The following is a 25,208-nucleotide window of genomic DNA, read 5'->3' on the forward strand; positions in this document are numbered from 1 at the left end:
TATATTATACAGGAGAGGAAGAAGAAGATATAATTAAGTATTGAGCTATCTTCATTGGTTAAATGAAACGAATCAAATGAAAATTAATGGAAAATTGACTAGGTACTTGAAAATAACTTCATGAAAAACATATTAACCGAGCTCGATAGCTGCAGTCGCTTACGGGCGACCAGTATCCAGTAATCGGGAGATAGTGGGTTCGAGTCCCACTGTCGGCAGCCCTGAAGATGGTTTTCCGTGGTTTCCCATTATCACACCAGGCAAATGCCGGGGCTGTACCTTAATTAAGGCCACGGCCAACTCCTTCCACTTCCTAGGCCCTTCCTATCCCATCGTCGGTGCGACGTAAAGCGAATAGCAAAAAAAGAAAAAAAAAAGCGAAAAACATTTATACTTGATGGACTTCACTGATTCTAGTACATATTGTAGCTACATTACTAATCATAGTAAATAATCATAGAAACATATTCATGTGTTTGGAAATTACCAGCGAAACGCCAGAATAGTGGCCATCATACACAGCCATTTTGAATAATTAATTATATATAATGGCATAGGTTTATATGATTTCTAAATATGTAGGCATATTTCTTCTTCTTTTTCTACCGCTTTTCCAACACCTGTGGGGACGCAGGTGCCAACTGTGTCGCACATGTTCATTTGGCCCTGTTTTAGGGTCGGATGCCCTTCCTGACGCCAATCCTATATGTAGGGATGTAATCATTATTGCGTGTTTCTGTGGTGGTTGGTAATGTAGTGTGTTGTCTGAATACGAAGAGGTAAGTGTTGGGACAAACACAAACACCTAATTCCCGGTCCAGAAGAAGTAATCAGAGGCGATTAAAATCCCCGACCCGGCCGGGAATCGAACCCGGGACCCCTGTGACCAAAGGCTAGCACGCCATGGAGCCGGACTAAATATGTAGGCATATTATTAAGGAATAATGTGTTTGTCATACTAAGTTTCCTTTCAGCATTCATTTTCATTACTGCGGAAAACGTTTTTAATTCTATGTTGAAAGGTGTAGGTCACGTTTGAAGGAGAGAAGAGCCGTGGAAGGTTGTTATAATAAAAAGGCTCTAGGTCTTGCACAGCTGATGTCGTCGGAGTCGAAACAAAACCAGAGTTGAGCAAGCAATAGGTAGGCTTGCTGTATTCATCTGGTGCATAGAAAAATATGAAACTCGTGTAAATGAAACCGATTGATATCTCGCATCCTACGGATAATTTTAAGTCTCCAAAAATTGAAAACCAGAAGGCTAAATTGTATTTCAAATTCACTGATGTTCTGGTTCTCTCGATAATGGTTGGTGGTGGTGATTATTGTTTTAAGATGAAATACAACTAGGCAAACATCCTTTATAGGATCATGGCTCCCGTGGAATACATTTCCGACCATGGATGGATTTGTGCATGTGTGATCTGTACCGGCACCGAAAACTTTGTGAACGATACACCATCGAGTTCTTATTCAATGAATTATTTTTGATTTAGCTTATGGTATATGTTAAACAATGCACATATTGTGGAAGAAAGAACATTGAAAGCACTTGCAAAACAGAATAAACATTTAAAAAAGAAACACAATGTTTAAATGGAGAGAGATGTGTACAATACACAAAAGAGAAAGCAGAACACAAAAATAAAGTGAAGACAAAAAAAAATCAAGATTATTCACCAAATATGTTCATCTCAGGCAGATCTAACTCATCAATGTTGATGCAGGTGTTGTGCTGCAAGATAATAAAATCAATGAAAAAAGTCATTGTTGAATACTTCTTTTCTTAAAATATTTGTGTTAGCACATTTGTGCACATTCCAGGAATTATGGAATTCAAATTGAAATAACACTTCGCAAAAATAGTAAGTCAAACAGTCTTAAGATTTTATATTATGATAGCTCGATAATGGACTCGTTCGTGGAATGCTTCCGAATCTTTCATTGCTTCTACTATACATACAGTAACTGTATGCAACAGACATCTGCATCAATGCATGGTAATTTTCGACGTACCGTTGAATGAAGCAAAAACAGTCATTTATTTTGACTTTTATCAGGTCTGAGACAGACTAATCTGGTACCATCCCGAAAAATCCGGGGCATATACCAAGGTCGGATAAGAAAGATCAAGGACAGAGCCTACCTGTAGTACAAGATTAATACCAATGAAAGCTTAGAGACTGACCTGAAGACGAGTACTCCTCCCACCAGCTCAGCTGCAGTCTTCAGAGCCGCTGTGACGAGGTCGCTGTTTCCTTCAACTACTTCTTCCACATGCATGTAGGGGCAGGCGGTGGCAGACCCCCAGTTCAGTCCCCACCATACCGTCAAGGCCCACAGGAAGGCGGCGTACGTCCATACGCCATAGTTATCGGCAACTGCAACATATGCATAGGATCTGTTTAAATAAAGTCACGAGTTCTGGGAAGATTTATTTGATCTATTTATATATCAGTCAAACAACGACGTGGATGAGCTTTATTTCTTTTGACCGAGCTAGACAGCTGCAGTCGCTTAAGTGCGGCCAGTATCCAGTATTCGTGAGATAGTGGGTTCGAACCCCACTGTCGGCAGCCCTGAAGATGGTTTTCCGTGGTTTCCCCATTTTCACACCAGGCAAATGCTGGGATCGTACCTTAATTAAGGCCACGGCCGCTTCCTTCCCAGTCCTAGCCCTTTCCCGTCCCATCGTCGCCATAAGACCTATCTGTGTCGGTGCGACGTAAAGCCGATAGAAAAAAATCATTCTTTGAATACGTAAGTGTCTCACTAGGTTATAATTTGCGCACACTCTCGAAATATCCAATAAATAATAACAATCTAGCGTCAAGGTACAGGGTCATACCAGATGAGTGGTCTACCCACACCCAGGTGCAGCTGGTGTCTGGTGTGAACATGGAAAACCACGGAAAACCATGTTCAGGGCTGCCGACAGTGGGGTTCGAACCCAGTAACTTCCAAATACAAGCTCACAGTTACGTGATTCGAACTACAAAGTCAATTCCCTCGGTGTGCAGGAGGTTACTGCATACTATCGAAATTTTACGTTACTTGATGACGCTAACAAGTTTACATTTTTGTTGGAGATAAACATATGGGAAACTTTGTAGAAAGCGCGTCCCTTATGCCGAATCGAATCCTAGCACATGAATCACAATTTAAGAGTGTTTAAATCGATATCTGTTTATTCGGATTACCCTTTTCAGGGCAGAATTATGGCTTTCCGGCATCTAATAAGATCTATAGTAGTTTAACAGTCCGTAATGAAGACATGACTGTGTATAATAATTCGAACTCTAGATTTAAGCCTTTATCTCGAATTCTTTAGGATATTCTATAGTCTATCGCAGTTACAGGATTTTTACTTATGGTCCATTGTTCCCTAAATAACGGATACTACGTTCGTTAATTTTGTGTATGTATTTCCGCTTGGTTTGATAATGCAAGATGGTGTTTTAAGTGCTTATCAGGGAGCTCCAGGCTCATAATTACGTAGATATTGCATGGTAATGTATTGATATTTCCTGTGTGTAAGCCTACTTTCGTTTAATGTCTTAATTTCACACGGATGAATTTGATTAGGACCAACTGATGCTTTTTCATAAATATAACTTACGTATTTAAAACCGAAGTGTGAAGTATGTTTTTTACATTACATGTGAGACTACAAACCAAAATTAATAAAAGGGCAAAAGATAAAGTATTTTCAGCTGAAGAAAGGACATCGGCATCTGGTGTAAGCATAGGAAAGCTAAATTGTCTTCGTATAGTTGACTGGAGTAGTCCTATGTTGGCCATAAAATGTTACAATACAATAAACCGGGCGAGTTGGCCGTGCGCGTAGAGGCGCGCGGCTGTGAGCTTGCATCCGGGAGATAGTAGGTTCGAATCCCACTATCGGCAGCCCTGAAAATGGTTTTCCGTGGTTTCCCATTTTCACACCAGGCAAATGCTGGGGCTGTACCTTAATTAAGGCCACGGCCGCTTCCTTCCAACTCCTAAGCCTTTCCTATCCCATCGTCGCCATAAGACCTATCTGTGTCGGTGCGACGTAAAGCCCCTAGCAAAAAAAAAAAAAAAACACAATAAAATACAACTTACATTACAGTATAGGTTATGAAAATATAACCGGTCTAATGTTATTTAGCTGCAAATAGGAATATTATTTATTACTCTTTAGTCCTTTCTCCTAATTTGTCACAAATAGACATTCCACTTTAAGGCATTTACAAAGTTTAACTATCTTGGCTTTAGTACTTCGTGTGATTCTGAGATTTATTGTTCCACGAAATGAGTTCATTTGGTCACGAACAACGAGGTTCAGAATTTTTTTAAACAGAATTAGAGTTTCAATTGCGAAAAGGTCTGACTTGCATTCTTTTAATTTGTCACGTTAATGTTAGACTGACGTGTGCGAAAATGTTCAGTGGGCTTATATTAATGTTATTACCCTTCCTCGAATTCTAGTAAACATGGATTCCATGAAAAGTGCAACCTTGGCATGTTTTTGTAAACTATCAAAAAATAGTGCTGTGTTTAACTATATGAACAATACATTTTAAAAATGGCGATATCTGGTGATGAATATATCTTTAAAATCATTATTATTGAAGTTTAGATGCAGTTTTTCATCATCATCATCATCATCATCTGTTTACCCTCCAGGTTCGGCTTTTCCCTCGGACTCAGCGAGGGATCCCACCTCTACCGCCTCAAGGGCAGTGTCCTGGAGTTTCAGACACTTGGTCGGGGATACAACTGGGGAGAATGACCAGTACCTCGCCAGGCGGTCTCACCTGCTATGCTGAACAGGGGCCTTGTGGAGGGATGGGATGACTGGAAGGGATAGGCAAGGAAGAGGGAAGGAAGCGGCCGTGGTCTTAAGTTAGGTACCATCCCGGCATTCGCCTGGAGGAGAAGTGGGAAACCACGGAAAACCATTTCCGGGATGGCTGAGGTGGGAATCGAACCCACCTCTACTCAGTTGACCTCCCAAGGCTGAGCGGACCCCGTCCCAGCCCTCGTACCACTTTTCAAATTTCGTGGCAGAGCCGGGAATCGAACCCGGGCCTCCGGAGGTGGCAGCTAATCACGCTAACCACTACACCACAGAGGCGGACGATGCAGTTTTTGAGGTTTCAAAATGAAAAAAAAAAAAAGGAGAATTTGTAAAAATATTAGTGCTAGATTTTGTCTCCAGTTTCTCTCTGATTATTAATATGATTCTAATGTGCATTTAATAATTAATAGAGCCTAACTATTAAAATACAAGGAGTTTCAGATTCATTTTAAAGAAGTCGTTAAATATGTTCATGAGCTCTGATCCTTAATTTACTCATTTAAACAAACAATCGTTCTTCAATTTGTCCTTTTGTACTATTATCTCCTTTAATCTGATAAACATTTTGCCAATTTTGCTCAGTTATAATGTTTTCTGTCAACTGTGTACCACTCGTTACAATTCCTGTAACACACGTTAACATTCAAAATAGTGAAAAAAACCGGTGATTGTCCTTTTTAAATTATATGTTCAGTGTTCCTAGAATTTCTTTCTTCTTATTATTATTATTATTTGCTTTACGTCGCACCGACACAGATAGGTCTTATGGCGACGACGGGATAGGAAAGGCGTAGAAGTGGGAAGGAAGCGGCCGTGGCCTTAATTAAGGTGTGAAAATGGGAAACCACGTAAAACCATCTTCAGGGCTGCTGACAGTGGTGTTCGAACCCACTATCTCCCGGAAGCAAGCTCACAGCTGCGCGCCCCTAATCGCACGGCCAACTCACCCGGTAGAATTTCTTTGGTCTGCAATAAAATTTGCAAGTTTCTGTTGTTATCTCACAGAGTTTATTGACTTTCACCATCTGCCTCAACAAGTGGGTTGCATTCGTGTAACACCTGTTACAGTATGTTTTTTTAATATTTAAAATACTGGGAAAAGTTTTATTTCAGAAAACAATAGCCTATAATACACACAAAAGAACTATCTCTTGCACTTGATGAGATTTAATCAATTGTTATTTTATTCTCCAAATTTGTCTTTTTAACCGTTCAACTGTAACACCCGTTATAATGGAATCCCTATTTACCAGAAATGGGTCCCACTCAATCTGGACTCGTTCAGAGTTTCCTACTAGAGCACTCTGTCCAATGAGTGTTTGGAAATCAAACTCAAAAGGCACTCTAGCAGACAGTACGTGTTGCCTGATCACAATGAGCAGATATGAGTCTGGACAATTCGAGCCGTTCGTAAATTCGGAAGTTCAAGTGACTCACTCATTGGTACACTGCTGCTACATTCATTAGTTCTCCGAACTTCGTTCTTGTACAGGCACTGTAACACTCGTAACGCACACGCGTGAAGCATCAATAAGGCAACGACTCGCAGTTTGATCACGCATAGTGACAAGACAACTGAGCGGTTTGGTATACCGAGGGTCGGTAGATGCAGAGTGGGTCTCGGCCCATAAGTGGCCACGGCTGGTCCGTGGTCCAACAGCTCTGCACTCTGACCGGTCAACCGAGCAGAAGAGGGGTGGCCACTGCTCTACCGTGGCTATACACCTCTGCATCCGGGAGACGGGACAGGGCTGGACCTCGTGGCTGGCCCCAACCGTCGGCTGTCCTGAGAATGGTTTTCCGTGGTTTTCCATTCTCCTGCAGTAAGGCGAATGCCGGGGCAGTTCCTAGTATAGGCCACGGCCGCCAACCCCCTCCCCTTCTCCGAGCATCTCCTTCACCGTAACAAATCTCCCGGCCTCAGACACGGCGTCACCGTCTAAGAGGCCCGCCTCCCCCTTCAGGGGTGGAATGAAAACTTTTTTGTAGTAGTAGAAGTATACCGAGCCGGTTACGTCTCAAAACTCAGGGCTTAAATTAGTATCAAATAGTATAAAAACTCACGACTACAAACATTATAACTAAATAATATTCTAATGAGTCTCATAATTCACTACTCCGGACAGCAGATGCCTGCGATGACCGCAGGAGGAATGAGGTGCGCGGTAACTCATGCCACCCTTCAACCCATGGTTGTCCTCCCACTTTTCGAATGGGATATGTATTGTTAACATGAATTATCACCCTACCAGAGACCAAATTCTCCAAGTATAGCTCTGATCTTTACTAAGTTATTCTGCTTGGTGTCATCGAGCTCTGCACAACATGGAATTCAATACTTCGCAAAACGGTAAACTAAATTTATTTTACAACGGTTATAGGCTTTCTAAGCAGAGAGGAAACAAGACCGGCGAAAGAGTATGGTTTTATCACACAATAATGTAACCCGCATGTGCCTGTAAAGTTATTATCTCAAGTGAGTGAAACAGCTTACCAGTGTGTATCTGATGTCCGTGGGTTTCTCAGCTCCCTGTCGCGTATACCTTGTGTGAGGCTACACACCAGGCCCACCTCTTGTGAGAGAGGTGCCAATAATTACAAGACGGCACGCACTTCCAGCTGGCGCTAACAATGGACGTTTTCACAGTTTCGATTACATTTTCAGATATCTACGTTCGTCATGTGGATAGGGTGGGCATTTTTCCAGTCAAAGAAGAAATGGCCCGGCTCGTAAGTTTTGAGACTGGTCCAACTAAAGAAACCTACTCTTACTAATCCTCTTCTTGGAATTCGTGAATTTTGATAGTCGTGAGTTTTAAGACTCGTGAGTTCTGGGACGACACGACCGAGCCTGTTGTCCAGTTTCGGTTGACTCACACTGTTTAAAGTTTAAGTATCGCCCATTTCGACTGAGCAGCAATGAGTCTGGTTCGAGTCTGTCCAGACTCGTTCGTTTACGAGTCTCGGTTCGTTTTAGCAGCAGCCTCGTGAGTTGAGTAGTGGTATAACCTGATGGAATGAGCTCAAACTCCTTCATTATATGGCTCTATTGCCTACTAGGCAATAAACCCATTCCCCAAACCAAACCAAACCCAATGGCACAACAGCCCCGAAAGGCCTTGGACTGCCAAGCGACCGTTGTTCAACCCGAAGGACTGTAGGTCAGCACAACTATTCCTCTCAGCCGTTAACCTTGGCTTTCTAGTGGTAATGATTATTGTTTTAAGAGGAAGTACAAGTATGCAGCCATCCTTTATATAACACTTATCAGAGAGAGAAAAATGGAAGACATCCGACACTTCGAAAAACGAAGGTATCAGCCAAAGAAAGGCAAGGGTCACGAAGGGCGTGAAAATGAAAGGCCCCCTAGACCTTGAGTGCTCTAATACCGTCGGGGTCGGAAAAAAACAAGAGTTGACCAAAGGAAGTCGCATAGGATAGTTGAAAGTGAGGAGCCTGGCACAAGTAAGTGGAAGCAATGCCAGGACTCAGCTAAGGACCCCATGGTCACCAACCTACGCTCCCAAGTTCAGAGCCTCTGGGGCACCTTTTAGTTGCCTCTTACGACAGACAGGGGATATCGTGGGTGTTATTCTACCGCCCCCACCCACAGGGAAAACTTGGCTTTCTATACCAGAACTATAAAAAATTATTATTATTATTAAACGTATGGAATTTACATAATGGACAAGTATATACAATTTTATACAAAAGAAAAACCTGCAAAGAATACATGGTACTAAGTATTATAAACAAACCAAACCAAACCCCATGGCACTACAGCCCTTGAAGGCTCTTGGCCTACCAAGCGACCGCTGCTCAGCCCGAAGGCCTGCAGATTACGAGGTGTTGTGTGGTCAGCACGACGAATCCTCTCGGCCGTTATTCTTGGCTTTCTAGACCGGGAGTATTATAAACACATTGAGACTTTATAATACAATGTCATTTATTTTATCAGTTAGATTTATTGCGCTTTCGAAGTAATAAATGGTAGGCCTATAAGTTTTTTACCGCAGTTCAGACCCATACTTTTTGTTTTAAAAATGCGCCACCGTTCGTAATTTAGGAAGTATCGTGAAGAGCATTTATACATTCGCTAAGTTCTACCAGATAAGTGAACAATAAACTTCGAGGAAGACATTAATTAGAGAAGCTCAGCGAATATTGGCTGACCACCAGAAAATGTTCAATGGCGTTAAATCAAAATGCTGAGGCTGTATGATTATTATTACCAGAACATGTGAACGACACGAAATTAGCAATATGAGAGTTGGAAAAACTTACCTCACTATAGCAGAGGATGTCATAATTTTCCAACGGGCCGAAATGAATTCCAGGAGAAAGCTCGTATCTTCCTCTCACCGGACCAAGGCAATAGGGCCTACAAAATGAATAGCAGTGCTATTGCAATATGCAGAACCCTTGATAGGAGTAGAGATAGCCAATGCCGTCATTTCAATAACACAGAAACTCTCGCACATTCTTGACTTCTATCGTAACGAGATCTGCATTGCGTTAATAGACATGCTCATCATTGTTGGTGAAGAAATAACATTCCAAAACTGAGGCGATAAAAATGTGCCAAGTATAGCCAAAACCATCAGCAATTTTGTTTACATTAACTTCATTGGTTTACTGCAAAGTAATGGACGAGATTGTAACTGAAGATCTCTACTAATTACAAGTTTATGAACTGCCGGTATATGATCGAATCGAACATCGCGCCATTTTAACTAGTGCACAGCACACTCTTTAGTAGTAACAAGCGGTCTTGCTATTGGTCTAGAGGCAGTAAACCAGCCAAAGAGGTCGATGTCGGAAAGAAAAGTCTTTTGGTAATTGTTGGCGGAACCCAAGCGAGTAGAAAAAAACCCGCGATTTTCATACAATTGCATGAAACAACAACAACAACAACAACAACAACAATAATAATAATAATAATAATAATAATAATAATAATAATAATAATAATAAATGAAAATCCACAGCCTGTTTCAAGTCATTTGACCGGGTCAGGAATGGAATGAATTGACTGGACGATAACACATGAGTCCAACCACACCTTTCAAGAAGAAGAAGAAGAAGAAGAAGAATGGAATGAATGAAGCCCCATCTAGCGGCAGAATTGTGCCGGCTGCTGAAGCCTGTTGCACTCCTCTGGGGCAATGATAAATGACTGACAGGTGAAATGAAATGTTAATGGAGAGTGTTGCTGGAATGAAAGATGACAGGAAAAAACCGGAGTACCCGGAGAAAGCCTGTCCCGCCTCCGCTTTGTCCAGCACAAATCTCACATGGAGTGACCGGGATTTGAACCACGGTATCCAGCGGTGAGAGGCTGGCGCGCTGCCGCCTGAGCCACGGAGGCTTCAATAATAATAATAATAATAATAATAATAATAATAATAATAATAATAATAATAATCGAATGGACAACGTAGCGGAGTTCCAACAAATGTTCTCGAGTTGGATCCTCCACCAATGAAAAAAATGGATGAAATATGGTTGACTTAAAAAGCCATACAAGCCCTGTGCAATACTTCTGACTGTTTTTAAATCCCATTACAGTGTGCTTCATGTTGCACCGATACAGATACGTCTTGTCACGACGATGGGATAGGAAATGACTAGGCGTGGAAGGAAGCGGCGATGGCCATAATTTAAGTATAGTCCCGGCATTTGCCCGGTGTCAAAATGGGAAACCACGGAAAACCATCTTCAGGGCTGTCGACTGGGATTCGAACCCACTATCTCCCGAATGCAAGCTCACAGCTGCGCGACTCTAACCGCACGGCCAACTCGCTCGATTTATTAAATCCCAGATCTATTTATGGTGAAGCCAGTTTTAGGTTTCGACAATATGAAAGTGAGTGAGGTATGAGCAATGTTACTAACGCCATTCCCAATACAGTACTACCAGCCCCATGAAGAATGCTATGAATGCGCTGCTCATAGGGCATTTCAATAGGCTTGGCGGACTGATACATAACAGCACCTTCTTCGTTACTGAGAAACTACCTCACTCCACATTTCTCTGTGAGCCTCTTCAGTGGCGCTTATCTGCTGGAGATCCAACCAGCCTCGAGATTCGTCCATTAATCTATATATATATATATATATATAAAATAACATGTACTGACTGATTCATCATCGCCAAGCCAAAACTACTGGACATAAAGAAATGAAATTTTAGGGATACAGTTATATTACAGTGTAAGTTTCCACTAGGGAGGATTTTTGGATATTCCGTCGCTAAGGGGGTGAAATGGGGGAAATAATTTTTAAAATCCTTATATCTATAACTCAGAAACTTAAAGAGTTTAAAAACGTAAATATTGGTATTTGTAATCTCCTTTAAAAGTAAAGAAATACGTATGTTTTTGTTTTCGAAAAATCCTCTGAACGGGGAAAAAATAAGTGATTTGGGTTGAATCCTTTTTATGACGATATTTATTTCTAAAAAACTGAAGACTGAAATGGGGGTTTAATCCTTTAATGGAGATACTTATATCTCAAAAACTGAAGATGTTACAGAAGTGAAAATTGGTATTTGGAATCTCCTTTAAAAATAAAGGAATACGTATTTTTCGTTTTCGCAAAATTCACTTAAGGGGGTGAAAAGAATTGGAAAGTGGGTAAGTTTTTAAAGTGAGTAAAACTAAAAAACTTAAGATGTACCAGACGTGAAAATTGGTATTTTAAATCTCCTTTAAAAATAAAGAAACATGTATTTTTGTTTTCGGAAAATCCACTTAAGGGGGGGGGGGGCGGTGGGAGTGGAAAGAAAAAAGAAGTGAAGAAGTTGAATTCTCTTTATGAGGATACTTATATTTCAAAAACTGAATATGTTACAGACGTAAAAGTTGGTATTTGGAATACACTTTAAAAATTAACAAACACGTGTTTTATTTTTTCGGAAAATCCACTTAAGGGGATGAAAAGGGTAAATGGAACTCAGTTTATATACTTTAACGATTTTCAGATAATATCTTAGTGCAGTACAGAGGAACGATTACTTTTATCAAATTACGAAATCCGCGGGAGAGAAGCCGCGGGTAACCGCTGGTGAATAATACTTGAGGAATGGCATTCCTACTTTGATTTACGTTTGTAAAAGTTACAATAGATGCAAAGAAAGAATATATATATTTCGGTAGAATTTTCAAGTTAGAAAATTTTTATTTTAATACTGGCTAGTTGTTTGGGTTTGTGAACGATATGGTTCAATACACACACTACAATACCAACAGCACAGAAACACGTATTAGTTTAATATATCCCTCCTTCAGGCTTCAGGAATAGCGTCTAGCTGTAAACTGGGTCAAGTCCACTTGTGAGAGACATATCACACCTGCGACCCTTCCAGGTTGTGGGAAAAGCGGAAGAAGGAGGACTGGCCTATGAAAAGGCATGTTTAATGTAGGTATTTATTCGTATGAAGCTATGCTGGTATGAACCATTGAGTACTGTAAGTCCAAATTCAATTCAAACAACATATTCCTTCTAGATATAGCGATTTCAGTTTTGAGTGTAAAGCAAAGCCATCTTCGAACAGGCGATGAAAGCTCTTGCAACCGTGAAAGATAACTGGAAAGTAAGATAGCTATATATTAATGCAATATAGGCCTATGGTTGAAAAGGGCAAGAAACGACAAAACAACAATGTGTATACAATTTCTGCTGGTTAGTTTTGTCGAAAGCCAACGGCCGTAGCCGTGTTGAAACACCGGATCCCGTGAGATCTCCGAAGTTAAGCAACATTGTGCGTGGTCAGGAGTTGGATGGGTTGCCACGCGCTGTTGGTGGTGGGGGGGGGGGGTAAGGGAATGGAGGAGCGGAAAGGAACTGGCCACCCTACCGCACGTAAACTCCGGCTCAGGAACACCTCTGCCTTCGGGCAGAATAACCCTTACCTTAACTAGTTCTGTCGAAAGTTATTTATTTGCAAAACATGTTTGAAATTTATGTAGCCTACGTCAGTTTATTGTGAACCACAATACAGTGCATAGTTTAAAATACGTTTGTTACTTTGTAACATTTGACTTTTATTTCTTCAGTTATGATGAATTCTTCACTTAAACGTTTGCGGAATAACCTCATTTCGTACTGCATGTTCTTTTCTGTCTTAGTCTCATGCTTGGTTTTAGTGACTGAGATATGCTACTAAATCCATTTCTTATGCAGCCAATCCCTGTGTTCATAGTGTGAAAGTGTTGTTCATAGTGTTAGTTGGTGTCTGGATTTCAGAGGGTTTGACAGACTGATATGTAACAGGAAATCAACGGGAAACTACCGCACTCCTCTAGCACGCCTAGGCTACCTATGACAGCTGATAGTCGATCCATTGAGGATCCAACCAGCCTTCCGGTTGAGGACACAACATGCACACGATAATATAGGCACTGAACGAAAGTTACAGTTACTATTTTAAAAACGAAGGGTACAATGAACCGAGAAATCATTTTTAAAGGGGCACACAAGCGTGAAAATATTGGGAAACGCTGACTTACAAAATGATTTACTATTACTTGCTGGCATATCTGACCGCGCGGAAACGTTAACAGCTGGTAATAAATACGCCGCATGCTGTGGGGACAGCGTGATAGGCTACTGCCCAAACGGAAAACATAACCCGAGTGTTCACAAGTACGCCTGACCATACTCCAACACGATGTCTTCCGAATTGCAGGTAGATTGCTCCTCTCTCCCTGCAGGAGATGGTACGACCCCTCTAGCACGGCTACAGAATCTAGCAACTGACAAGACTGGCCTTAGAATTACGGTGGGATCAGCACAGGTGAGCACGGCAATAGTTTCGAAGGCATAACATGAGAGGAAAACGTTGACAATTTCTGTATTTTGCCAAGTGCTTGGGTTAGCAATGTGGGCTCTCCAGCTGCGATGTACAGACCACACGTGAACGCAAGCAACATCTGGAGATCTCAATTTAGCATCAGCACCTGTGCAGTTAAGCAGTTACGGCAAGCTGAAATACCACCAGAACGCATACAGTGCAAGTGTGAAAGTTCATGGCAGATGTCGCGACAATAGTTTCAACGGCCACATGAGTATGCCTGACTGTAAAACTTTACTCTCTTTCAACAGTTCATGAATGCAATCATAGGATAACAAGATAAGGGACAAAGACTAGTATTCCTTTATATTTAAGCATATGCTGTATTAATGTTATTATTGCCGGACTGAGTGGCTCAGACGGTTAAGGCGCTGGCCTTCTAACCCCAACTTGGCAGGTTCGATTCTGGCTCAGTCCGGTGGCATTTGAAGGTGCTCAAATACGACAGCCTCGTGTCGGTAGATTTACTGGCACGTAAAAGAACTCCTGCGGGACTAAATTCCGGCACCTCGGCGTCTCCGAAGACCGTAAAAGAGGTAGTAGGACGTAAAGCAAATAGCATTATTATTATTATTAACTTTATTGGCCACATTGGACAACTTGAGTCGTTCCGCGTTTACTTTCCCTTTGAAGGTTTGTACTGTTTGGTTCATCTGATCTGCCCAATACATTTTCATTCGTTCCGATCGTAAGTTTCTCAATTCGTCTGACCACCACTAAAATGTCTTCATTCCTCCCTTGAAGGGGGAGGCGAGCCTCTTAGACGGTGACGCCGGAGAAGTTTCACATTTGTGGAGTGATTATCTGCCACTATACGTACAACTCGAAAAGAAGCCTTTTCCACTTTATCAATAACTTCAATAGCAAGTTGATGAAGTACTTCAGTCTTTAGGTCCTTAGTAAAAAAAGTACGCCACAGGAATTTTAAAATGAGAAGCAAGTCCAACGAACACGGAAGTTTTGTTGCAATCACTTTTTCTAGGCCTAACTCTTTTTTCAGTCCATCCAGTGACACAAGTCCCTGTACTTCATGAGCTGCTTCACAGTAAAGTGCACGGGGTTGAATAGCCATCTCATTTACAATAATCGAGAATAATGTATTTATTTCCTCGGTGCATTTTGCTTCTTCGTGCAGTCTCTTTACTATTAAGCTTGAAACAATTAAATCAGTAGTGCTTCCAACATAACGTTTGATAGTAGACTTGGAAAGCTAAATCTGCCATCCTGTGTGTCAAGTACCTGCTTGAGAATAGCTTCCATTTTGTGTAACCAGAAAATATTCTTCTGATGAAGCAGAAAGCTTATTTAGTTGCATCACACAACTTGGAGGTAGCAACGACCAAACACACGCTGCAAGTGTTAAATAGGCTCTAAATCAAATTTTAACAACTGGACTCGTTAGTGCATCTCTCACGGGAAATGTAGCACCTGAATCCATCTGCAGTGACTGGATGTCAACATCTAACTCAACAGGGAAATGTACTAGCTCAACAATTCACGTGGATGAACCGGCAGCAACGAATCCAGAGTTAGCAGGAAATGTTCAAACATAACTGGAAATCATCGAAAAGGAACCCGAAGGAGCACCATGCGTTTCTATGTCGAGAGCTGCAATGGCATATATTGGAGGGTATTTGGTAAGAGTTGTCGAAGACCACATGCAATGTCAAGGGTGTCTTGATAAAATTAGTAGTATACAGAGCCCATCTCCACTAAAGTTATTCATAAAAATCAAAGACAGAGATAGTCTCAAGTATCCAAAGCCAGGTTTTGTTTCACTGCTGATGAAACTGGGGCAAGTAACGGACGAAATGATATCGGTAACGCTGGACAGTACAAAAATAGCACAAACATTAATAATAATGTTATTTGCTTTACGTCCCACTAACTACTTTTACGATTTTTGGAGACGCCGAGGTGCCGGAATTTTGTCCTGCAGGAGTTCTTTTACGTGCCAGTAAATCCACCGACACGAGGCTGACGTATTTGAGCACCTTCAAATACCACCGGACTGAACCAGGATTGAACCTGCCAAGATGGGGTCAGAAGGGCAGCGCCTCAACCGTCTGAGCCACTCAGCCCGGCAGTACAAACATTAACCGAAATACTGTCGCCACATGTTGCTAAAAATCCTATTCTACAGTGTGGGAAAAGTGATCATCCTGAGGAACTAAGTAGAATAATACTGCAGACGTTTCTGCGCCCCTTTGTCACTAACTGCGCTAATGGCATGACAGGTGAGTATCGCCGAGACTACTTCTTGAGAAGAAAAACAATTTATGAGAAGAAAATATCAAGGAAAATGGTTAAACTCATTCCTTTTCACTGAAAATCTACGGTGTGGTAGTAAAAATATCTATTGCAGACCTTATATCCTTTTAAATGCCAGACATTTCGACAGTTATGTGTGTTATCTGAAATGAAAATCTACAGCTGAATTTAACTCCTAGGGGTAAAAGGTGAACACTTATTATTTTCTACTTTATTTTGCTCAGTAACGTATATAATGTACCGGAAGTATAGTGTAGAGGTAAATTTGTGCTGGTTTTTAAAAACTCCCGTGCTGAAAGCAACGGAAAACTACAGCCGTACCTAACTCCCGAGAACATGCAGCTCTCTCTGTATGATTGATGTACTGATGATGGCTTCCTCCCGGGTAAAATATTTCGGAGGTAAACTAGTCCCCATTCGGATCTCCGGGTGGGGACTACACGAGAGGGGGCGATCATCAGGAAGATGGATACTGACATTGTGCGAGTCGGAGCGTGGAATGTTAGAAGTTTGAATCGTTGTGGTAGGTTAGAGAATCTGAAAAGGGAGATGGATAGGCTAAAGTTAGATGTAGTTGGTATAAGTGAAATACGTTGGCAGGAAGAACAGGATTTTTGGTCAGGCGACTACCGAATTATCGACACAAAATCAAACAAGGGAAATGTAGGAGTTGGTTTAATAATAAATAAGAAAATAGGGCAGAGGGTAAGCTACTACGATCAGCATAGTGAAATACTGATTGTCGCCAAGATAGACACCAAACCAATGCCCACTACAATAATGCAGATCTACAGTATATGCCTACTAGCTCAGCGGATGGTGAGGAAATCGAAATAATATATGAAGAGATAGAAGATTTAATACAATACGTAAAAGGTGACGAGAATCTAATTGTGATTGGAGACTGGAATGCAGTGGTAGGCCAAGGAAGAGAAGGTAATACAGTAGGAGAATTCGGATTGGCACAAAGGAACGAAAGAGGAAGTCGGCTGGTTGAATTCTGCATTGATCATAAATTAGTCCTAGCCAATACTTGGTTCAAACACCACAAACGACGGCTGTATACGTGGACGAGACCTGGAGATACTGGAAGGTATCAAATAGACTTCATTATGATTAGGCAGAGATTCAGAAACCAGGTGTTGGATTGCAAAACTTTCCCAGGAGCAGACGTGGACTCTGACCACAATTTGTTGGTCATGAAATGCCATCTGAAGGTGAAGAAATTGAAGAAAGGAAAGAATGTAAAAGGATGGGATATAGACAAGTTGAAATAAAAGATTGTGAGGGATTGTTACAAGGAACATGTTGCACAAGGACTAAAAGAAAAGGCTGAAGGAAACACAATAGAGGAAGAGTGGATAACCATGAAAAATGAAGTCAGTAGGGCTGTTGAAGAAATGCTAAGAAAAGATCAACTAAGAATCAGTGGGTAACTCAGGAGATACTAGACCTGATTGATGAACGACGAAATACCAGAATGCTAGAAATGAAGAGGGCAGAAAAGAATACAGGCGATTAAAGAATGAAGTGGATAGAAAGTGCAAGGTAGCTAAGGAAGAATAGCTAAAGGAGAAGTGCAAGGATGTAAGGTTGTATGGTCCTAGGAAAGGTAGATACTGCATACAGGAAAATCAAGGAAACCTTTGGAGAAAGGAAATCTAGGTGTATGAATATTAAGAGCTTGGATGGAAAGCCACTTTTAGGGAAAGAAGACAAAGCAGAAAGATGGCAGGAGCATACCCAACAGTTGTATCAAGGTAAAGATGTAGATAAATTGGTTATGGAACACAAAGAGGCTGTTGATGCTGATGAAATGGGAGACCCAATTTTGAGGTCAGAGTTTGACAGAGTTGTGAGTGACTTAAATAGGAACAAGGCACCTGGAATTGATGACATTCCCTCTGAATTACTGACTGCCTTAGGGGAAACCAACATGGCAAAGTTATTCCATTTAGTGTGTAAGATGTATGAGACAGGAGAAGTCCGATCCCATTTTCGGCAGAATGCTGTTATACCTATTCCCAAGAAAGCCGGTGCTGACAGGTGTGAAAACTACCGCACCATTAGTTCAGTATTCCATGTCTGCAAAATTTTAACGATTATTATTTACAGAAGAATGGAAAGACAAGTTGAAGCTGAGTTGGGAGTACAATTTGGCTTCAGAAGAAATGCAGGAACACGTGAAGCAATCCTGACTTTACGTCTGATCTTAGAGGATCGAATCAAGAAGGACAAGCCCACGTACATGGCATTCGTAGATCTAGAAAAGGCATTCGGTAATGTTGATTGGACCAAGCTATTTATGATTCTGAAGGTGATTGGGATCAGATACCGAGAACGAAGAATTATCTACAATCTGTGTATAAATCAGTCTGCAGTGATAAGAATCGAGGGCTTTGAAAAAGAAGCAGCAATCCAGAAAGGAGTGTGGCATGGCTGCAGTTTGTCCCCCCTCTTTTTCAATGTTTACATAGAACAGGCAATAAAGGAAATCAAAGAGGACTTCGGAAAGGGAATCACAATCCAAGGAGAGGAAATCCAAATCTTGAGATTTGCCGATGATATTGTTATTTTATCTGAGAAGATCTCGAGAAGCTGCTGAATGGTATGGACGAAGTCTTGGGTAAGGAGTACAAGATGAAAATAAATAAGTCCAAAACAAAAGTAATGGAGTGCAGTCGAACGAAGACAGGTGGTACAGGAAATATCAGATTAGGAAATTAAGTCTTAAAGGAAGTAGATGAATATTGTTGCTTGGGTAATAAAATAACTAACGATGGCAGCAGTAAGGAGGACATACAATGCAGACTAGCACAAGCAAGGAACAAACAGCTTTCTTAAGAAAAGAAATTTGCTCACTTCAAACATTGATATAGAAATTAGAAAATGTTTTTGAAAAAAATTCATGTGGAGCGTAGTATTGTATGGAAGTGAAACATGGACGATAACTGGCTCAGAAAGAAAGAGGATAGAATCTTTTGAAATGTGGTGTTACAGAAGAATGCTGAAGGTGAGATGGATAGATCGAGTCACGAATGAAGGGATACTGAATCTAATTGGCGAGAGGAGATCGATTTGGCTAAATTTGACGAGAAGAAGAGATAGAATGATAGGACACATCTTAAGACACCCAGGACTTGTTCAGTTGGTTTTTGAAGGAAGTGTAGGTGGTAGGAACGTTAGGGGTAGACCTAGCAGATTACAGCAGATGTAGGATGAAATAGTTACGTAGAAATGAAAATGTTAGCACAGGATAGTGTAGCATGGGGAGCTGCATCAAACTAGTCTATGGACTGATGACTCAAACACACAATGATAAACGCAACAAAGAATATTTTAAAGAGATTTTGAGATATCTTAACGAATCATATGATACTGGTTAGGAAATGAGTGATTTTGTTTTCACGAATTACATCGAATTAAAGCGACAAGGCCAGTTTTAAGCGACTTTTTTTTTGCGATACGCGCGAAAATGCAGCGATATTCATGGAAAATAACGGTCTTGAAATTGTATTCCAGTACCACAAGTGTGAAGGGAAACAGAAGACAGAATAAGATTTCTCATTTCGGCAGAAGTATCTCTTCGTATTAATATTCTATAAAATCCCGTAATGGTGTGGCCATATACGGTGAAAGCTACGGCTATATATGTCGAAAGGGTAATTTGTTATGTAATCTTGATTAGGGCTATATTATAGTTCTAATCAAGATTACACCGAGCTCGATAGCTGCAGTCGCTTAAGTGCAGCCAGTATCCAGTATTCGGGAGATAGTGAGTTCGAACCCCACTGTCGGCAGCCCTGGAGATGGTCTTCCATGGTTTCCCATATTCACACCAGGAAAATGCTGGGGCTGTACATTAATTAAGGCCACGGCCACTTCATTCCCACTCGTAGCATTTTCTTCTCTCATTGTCGCCATAAGACCTATCTGTGTCGATGCGACCTAAAGCAACTTGTAAAAAAAAAAAAAAAAAAAAAAAAATCAAGATTGCATAAGGAATCATGAATGATTATCAATAGACATATTACTTCTCTTTATCTTGAACACAAATATTTCACAAATCTCACGAATTAAACTTTTTGTGAATACATTTAGGATAGGATTAAAGCGAAATTAAAGGGGTGGCGTCACCCTATTTAGCGAAATAGGGGATGGGGTCACCGTATTTCGCGAAATAACACGAAAAATATTGTTTCCTTTTCGCGAAATCGAACATAAATTAATGCGAAAAAATCATGCCTCTATTGATAACATATTCCTCTTCAGCGCCCGAAAATTATTACACAACAATAATCAAACCGAAAACATCGGGAATATTTTTTTCCAAATTCAAAGCACTGTTTTCTTTCCAAACTCCCGTTGTGTCGTCAGCTATCTGCTTCACCTGCACGGGGGGACGATTTACTGTAAAGGAGAAAATCTTGAATAATGGAGTGAAGATAAACGTAAATAAATAGTGCAGTTCCATTATTTTTGTGAAGTAGAATTTTATCTATAAAAGAATATTAAAAATACCAATCTCTGAGATCCGCACAAAGCACTATAGGCCTCATAACGCTTCGTGCACCTTCGACAGCATGAAGGATTTGGCACTTCCATTGGCTGCCTTAATTCTTCCCGCAAAGTCATCCTTTTTATCAGGTAATGTGTAGACTATATCGCGCATATAGAAAAAAAACGGTATTTCTTCCACTTCCCCATATACTTACGGCATATCCACCAATTCATAGTTATTATAACGCCCTTGCTCCATTCAGTAACAAACAACATGTAACCGGAACGTTTACCAATGCTCTGTGAGCGAAGTCATAACGTCAACAAATATCCCTCCCCCGATCCTGTAGAGTAATACCCACGATATCCGCGACTAAAAGCCCGAGGGGATCTTAACTTGGAAGTGTGGGTTGGCCGATTTCTGGCATTGCTTCCACTTACTTGTAACAGGCTCCTCACTTCCATCTATCCTATCCTTCTCTCTTGGTCAACTCTTGATCTTTTCTGATCCCGGCGGTATTACGTGTGGAAGCCTTGAGAGTCTTTCAATTTTACGCTCTTGGTGCGCTTTGTCTTTCTTTGGCCAATTCTTCCTACACTTCCAAGTTAAGATCCCCTCGGGCTCCTTTTAGTCGCCTTTTTTTTTCTTTCTTTATTTTGACCTTCGTCCATAGGACATTTGGCCATCAATAATGCACAATGATAAAAATTGTTACAGAAAAGAGAAATAAAAGTCGCCTTTTTTCGACAGGCAGCGGATACCGTGGGTATTACTCTACAGGATCGGGGGAGGGATATTTGTTGACGTTATGACTTAGCTCACAGAGCATTGGTAAGCGTTCCGGTTGCATGTTGTTTGTTACTCAGTGGAGCAAGGGCGTTATAATAACTATGAATAGGTGGATATGCCGTAAGTATATGGGGAAATAGTTGGCCAAAAAGTTAAAGATGACAAACATGAAATTCTACGTGTAAGGCTCATTTCTAAAGATAATAGACAACTAGATGTCTTTGGAGTGTACAGACCAGGAAAGGGTAGCGCTGACGCTGATTCAGAATTATTTGATAAGATAATCAGCTAAGTGGGAAATTACATGGAAAGGAAAGTGATTGTAGCAGGCGATCTGAATTTACCTAATGTCAAATGGGAAGGAAATGCGAACGACAGGAAGCATAACCAACAAATGGCAAATAAGTTAATGTGGGAAGGACAGCTGATTCAGAAAGTGATGGAACCAACTAGAGAAAAAATATCCTGGACGTGGGGCTGATAAAACCGAAGTAATAGATGGTATTAGTGATCATGAAGCTGTTTTTGTCGTAGTTAAAAATAAATATGATAGAAAGGAAGGCCTTAAAAGTGGGACTATTACAGTACCATATGACTGATAAAGGAGGCATGTGGGAGTTTAAAAAAGTAACTATGATCGGTGCAGAACGTGGGCTGGGTTTGTAGCAATTGTTGAGGAATGTGAAAATAGGTTTGTACCATCAAAGGTGGTAAGGAATGGTAAAGACCCACCTTATTATTATAGAGAAATAAAGAGGCTAAGAAGGAGGTGCAGATTGGAAAGAAATAGAGTTAGAAATGGCTGTGGAAGTAAGGAGAAATTGAAGGAAGAAGTAAGCTGAGGATAACATGATGGCAAGCATAATTGGCAGTCATACACATTTTAGTGAAAAATGGAAGGGTATGTACAGGTACTTTAAGGCAGAAACAGGTTCCAAGAAGGACATTCCAGGAATCGGTAATGAACAAGGGGAGTGTGTATGTGAGGATCTTCAAAAGGCAGAAGTATTCAGTTAGTAGTATGTAAAGATTGTTGGCTACAAGGATAATGTCCGGATAGAGGAGGTGACTAATGCTAAAGACGTATTCAAATTTACATATGATAACAATGACATTCACAATAAGACACAAAAGATTTAAAGTAGAAAATCGGCTGGAATTGATAAGATTGCTGGGGATATACTAAATACAATGGATTGGGATATAGTGCATTATCTGAAGTACTTATTTGATTATTGTTTGCATGAAGGAGCAATACCAAATGAATGGAGAGTTGCTATAGTAGCCCCTGTGTATAAAGGAAAGGGTGGTAGACATAAAGCTGAAAATTACAGGCCAGTAAGTTTGACATGTAAGCTTTGGGAAGGCATTCTTTCTGATTACATTAGACATGTTTGTGAAATTAATAACTGGTTCGATAGAAGGCAGTTCGGGTTTAGGAAAGGTTATTCCACTGAAGCTCACCTTGTAGGATTCCAGCAAGATTAGCAGATATCTTGGATTCAGGATTGACGCGATTGACCTGTCTAAAGCATTTTATAGGGTGGATCACAGGAGGTTACTGGCAAAAATGGGTGCAATTCTAGACAAAAGAGTCACTGAATGGGTTGCTATATTTCTAGAAAATAGATCTCAGAGAATTAGGGTAGGTGAGGCTTTATATGACCCTGTAATAATTAAGAGGGGAATTCTTCAAATCAGTATTATTGGACCTTTATGTTTTCTTATATATATAAACTAGCTGTAGTACTCGGCGTTGCCCAGATAGTTTCTGAATATTTATCTTTAAGATTTGCGTTATGTTATGTGTGAAGTGAACTTTTATAAAATTCCTTTTTGACTTGCAGATTGATATGTTACGATCTATTATGTAGTTTTAGAATTATTTAGATGTGTTTGTGTTCAAGTTTTAGACTATTTCGTTTTCGATAAAAACTTTGTCCTTATGGAAGCTGGAATCGACTGGGAATCCTGTCAAAAATTAATAAGTGATAACTATATGTATTTAGCCGTCGCACTATAGATACGATGTACAGGATTTCAACTGTCAATGAGACTGTCCTCCTCTCGTCCCACACCCCTAAGGGATAGAAAATCTGGTTTGTCACCATTCATCTCAGTGACCCCAAAACTGTAGATTCGACACTTTTTTTAGATTATTTTTATATCTCATACCCCCTCACATCCACCCCAAAGGGGGTTGAACATGAAGTTTAAAAAATTCGGAGTGCCACTATTCATTTCAGCGACCACGAAAACTATGGTACGCGCGGCTGTGAGCTTGCATCCGGGAGATAGTAGGTTCGAATCCCACTATCGGTGGCCCTGAAAATGGTTTTCCGTGGTTTCCCATTTTCACACCAGGCAAATGCTGGGGCTGTACCTTAATTAAGGCCACGGCCGCTTCCTTCCAACTCCTAGGCCTTTCCTATCCCATCGTCGCCATAAGACCTATCTGTGTCGGTGCGACGTAAAGCCCCTAGCAAAAAAAAGCAAACTATGGTTTCGATACTATTCTAGATTATTCTTATACCTTACCCCTCGCCCCCTGCCCGTAAGGGTGCTAGGGGTGTCTTATCCCCACGCGTTTGTCTCCTGATACTAAGTCATAAGTGTACCAAATTTGGTTAAAATTCCTCCAGTGGTTTGGGAGGAGATGTAATACAAACAAACAAACAAACAAACAAACAAACAAACAAACAAACAAACAAACAAACAAACAAACAAACAAACAAACAAACAAACAAACAAACAAACAAACAAACAAACAAACAAACAATGACATTTACATAAATATATAAAATTTTCATGCTTCACCCCCATTCCATCCCCGCCCATAGGAGTCCTATGAGTGTCTTACACAACAGTTTATTTTTTCCAGATAGTAAGTCAATTTTGGTTGGCAGCTATGCCCAAACGTACATGTATAATCTCGCTGCTATAGAATCCTGGAGCTGACGTTGCCATGGTTACGGCCGTTCGTTTCTTTATCCGATTCTTAGAGCAGGGGTAGTGTGGTTCCAATATCTCCATAACGGTTGGTTTTAGGGCCTTAAACATGGTTTTTGGGCCCGTAGGGCTTACCGAGTTTTGTTTTTTGCATCAAGGGGCTTAAAATGAGCTTTGTCTCGTCCGTGTGCGACAAATTCTATTTCGCATATATTAGCCTATTTTTATATTTGTATATCTCCCCTCGTCGCCTCCCCCCCTGTAACTGTTTTGAAAATAAAATACAGCCCATGTTACTCACTGGAAATGTAGCTTTCTATAGGTGAAGTCATTTTTAAAATCGGTTCAGTAGTTTTTGAGTTTATCTGTTACAAACAAACACATTTTTCCTCTTTATAATATTAGTATAGATGATATGAGTAAAGAAGTGGAAACAGAGAGAAGGTTTTTTGCTGATGATGTTATTCTGTATAGAGTAATAAATAAATTACAAAATTGTGAGCAACTGCAAAATGACCTTGATAATGTTGTGAGATGGACAGCAGGCAATGGTATGATGATAAACGGGCATAAAAGTCAGGTTGTGAGTTTCACAAATAGGAAAAGACCTCTCTGTTTTAATTACTGCATTGATGGTGTGGAAGTTCCTTTTGGGGATCATTGTTATTTGTTTGCTATTTGTTTTTTTACGTCGCACCGACACAGATATGTCTTATGGCGACGATGGGAGAGGAAAGGCCTAGGAAGTGGAAGGAAGCAGCCGTGGCCTTACTTAAGGTACAGCCCCGGCATTTGCCTGGTGTGAAAATGGGAAACCACGGAAAACCATCTTCAGGGCTGCCGACAGTGGGGCTCGAACCCACTATCTCCCGATTACTGGATACTGGCCGCACTTAAACGACTGCAGCTATCGAGCTCGGTGGGGATCATTGTAAGTATCTAGGTGTTAATATAAGGAAAGATCTTAATTAGCGTAATCACATAAATGGGATTGTAAATAAA

General features: G+C 40.7%; 1 protein-coding gene across 1 annotated transcript in view; it reads right to left on the reverse strand.

Annotated features, from left to right (window-relative positions):
* Positions 1–25,208, reverse strand: part of AQP (aquaporin) — a 99,330-nt gene that overhangs the window by 27,663 nt on the left and 46,459 nt on the right. Inside the window, exon 3 of the mRNA XM_067138616.2 lies at positions 2,188–2,380. Coding sequence (XP_066994717.2) covers positions 2,188–2,380 — 193 coding nt within the window. The remainder of the gene's footprint in view (positions 1–2,187; positions 2,381–25,208) is intronic.

This window comes from Anabrus simplex, chromosome 1 (assembly GCF_040414725.1).
Source record: "Anabrus simplex isolate iqAnaSimp1 chromosome 1, ASM4041472v1, whole genome shotgun sequence".
NCBI classification, from domain to species: Eukaryota; Metazoa; Arthropoda; class Insecta; order Orthoptera; family Tettigoniidae; genus Anabrus; species Anabrus simplex.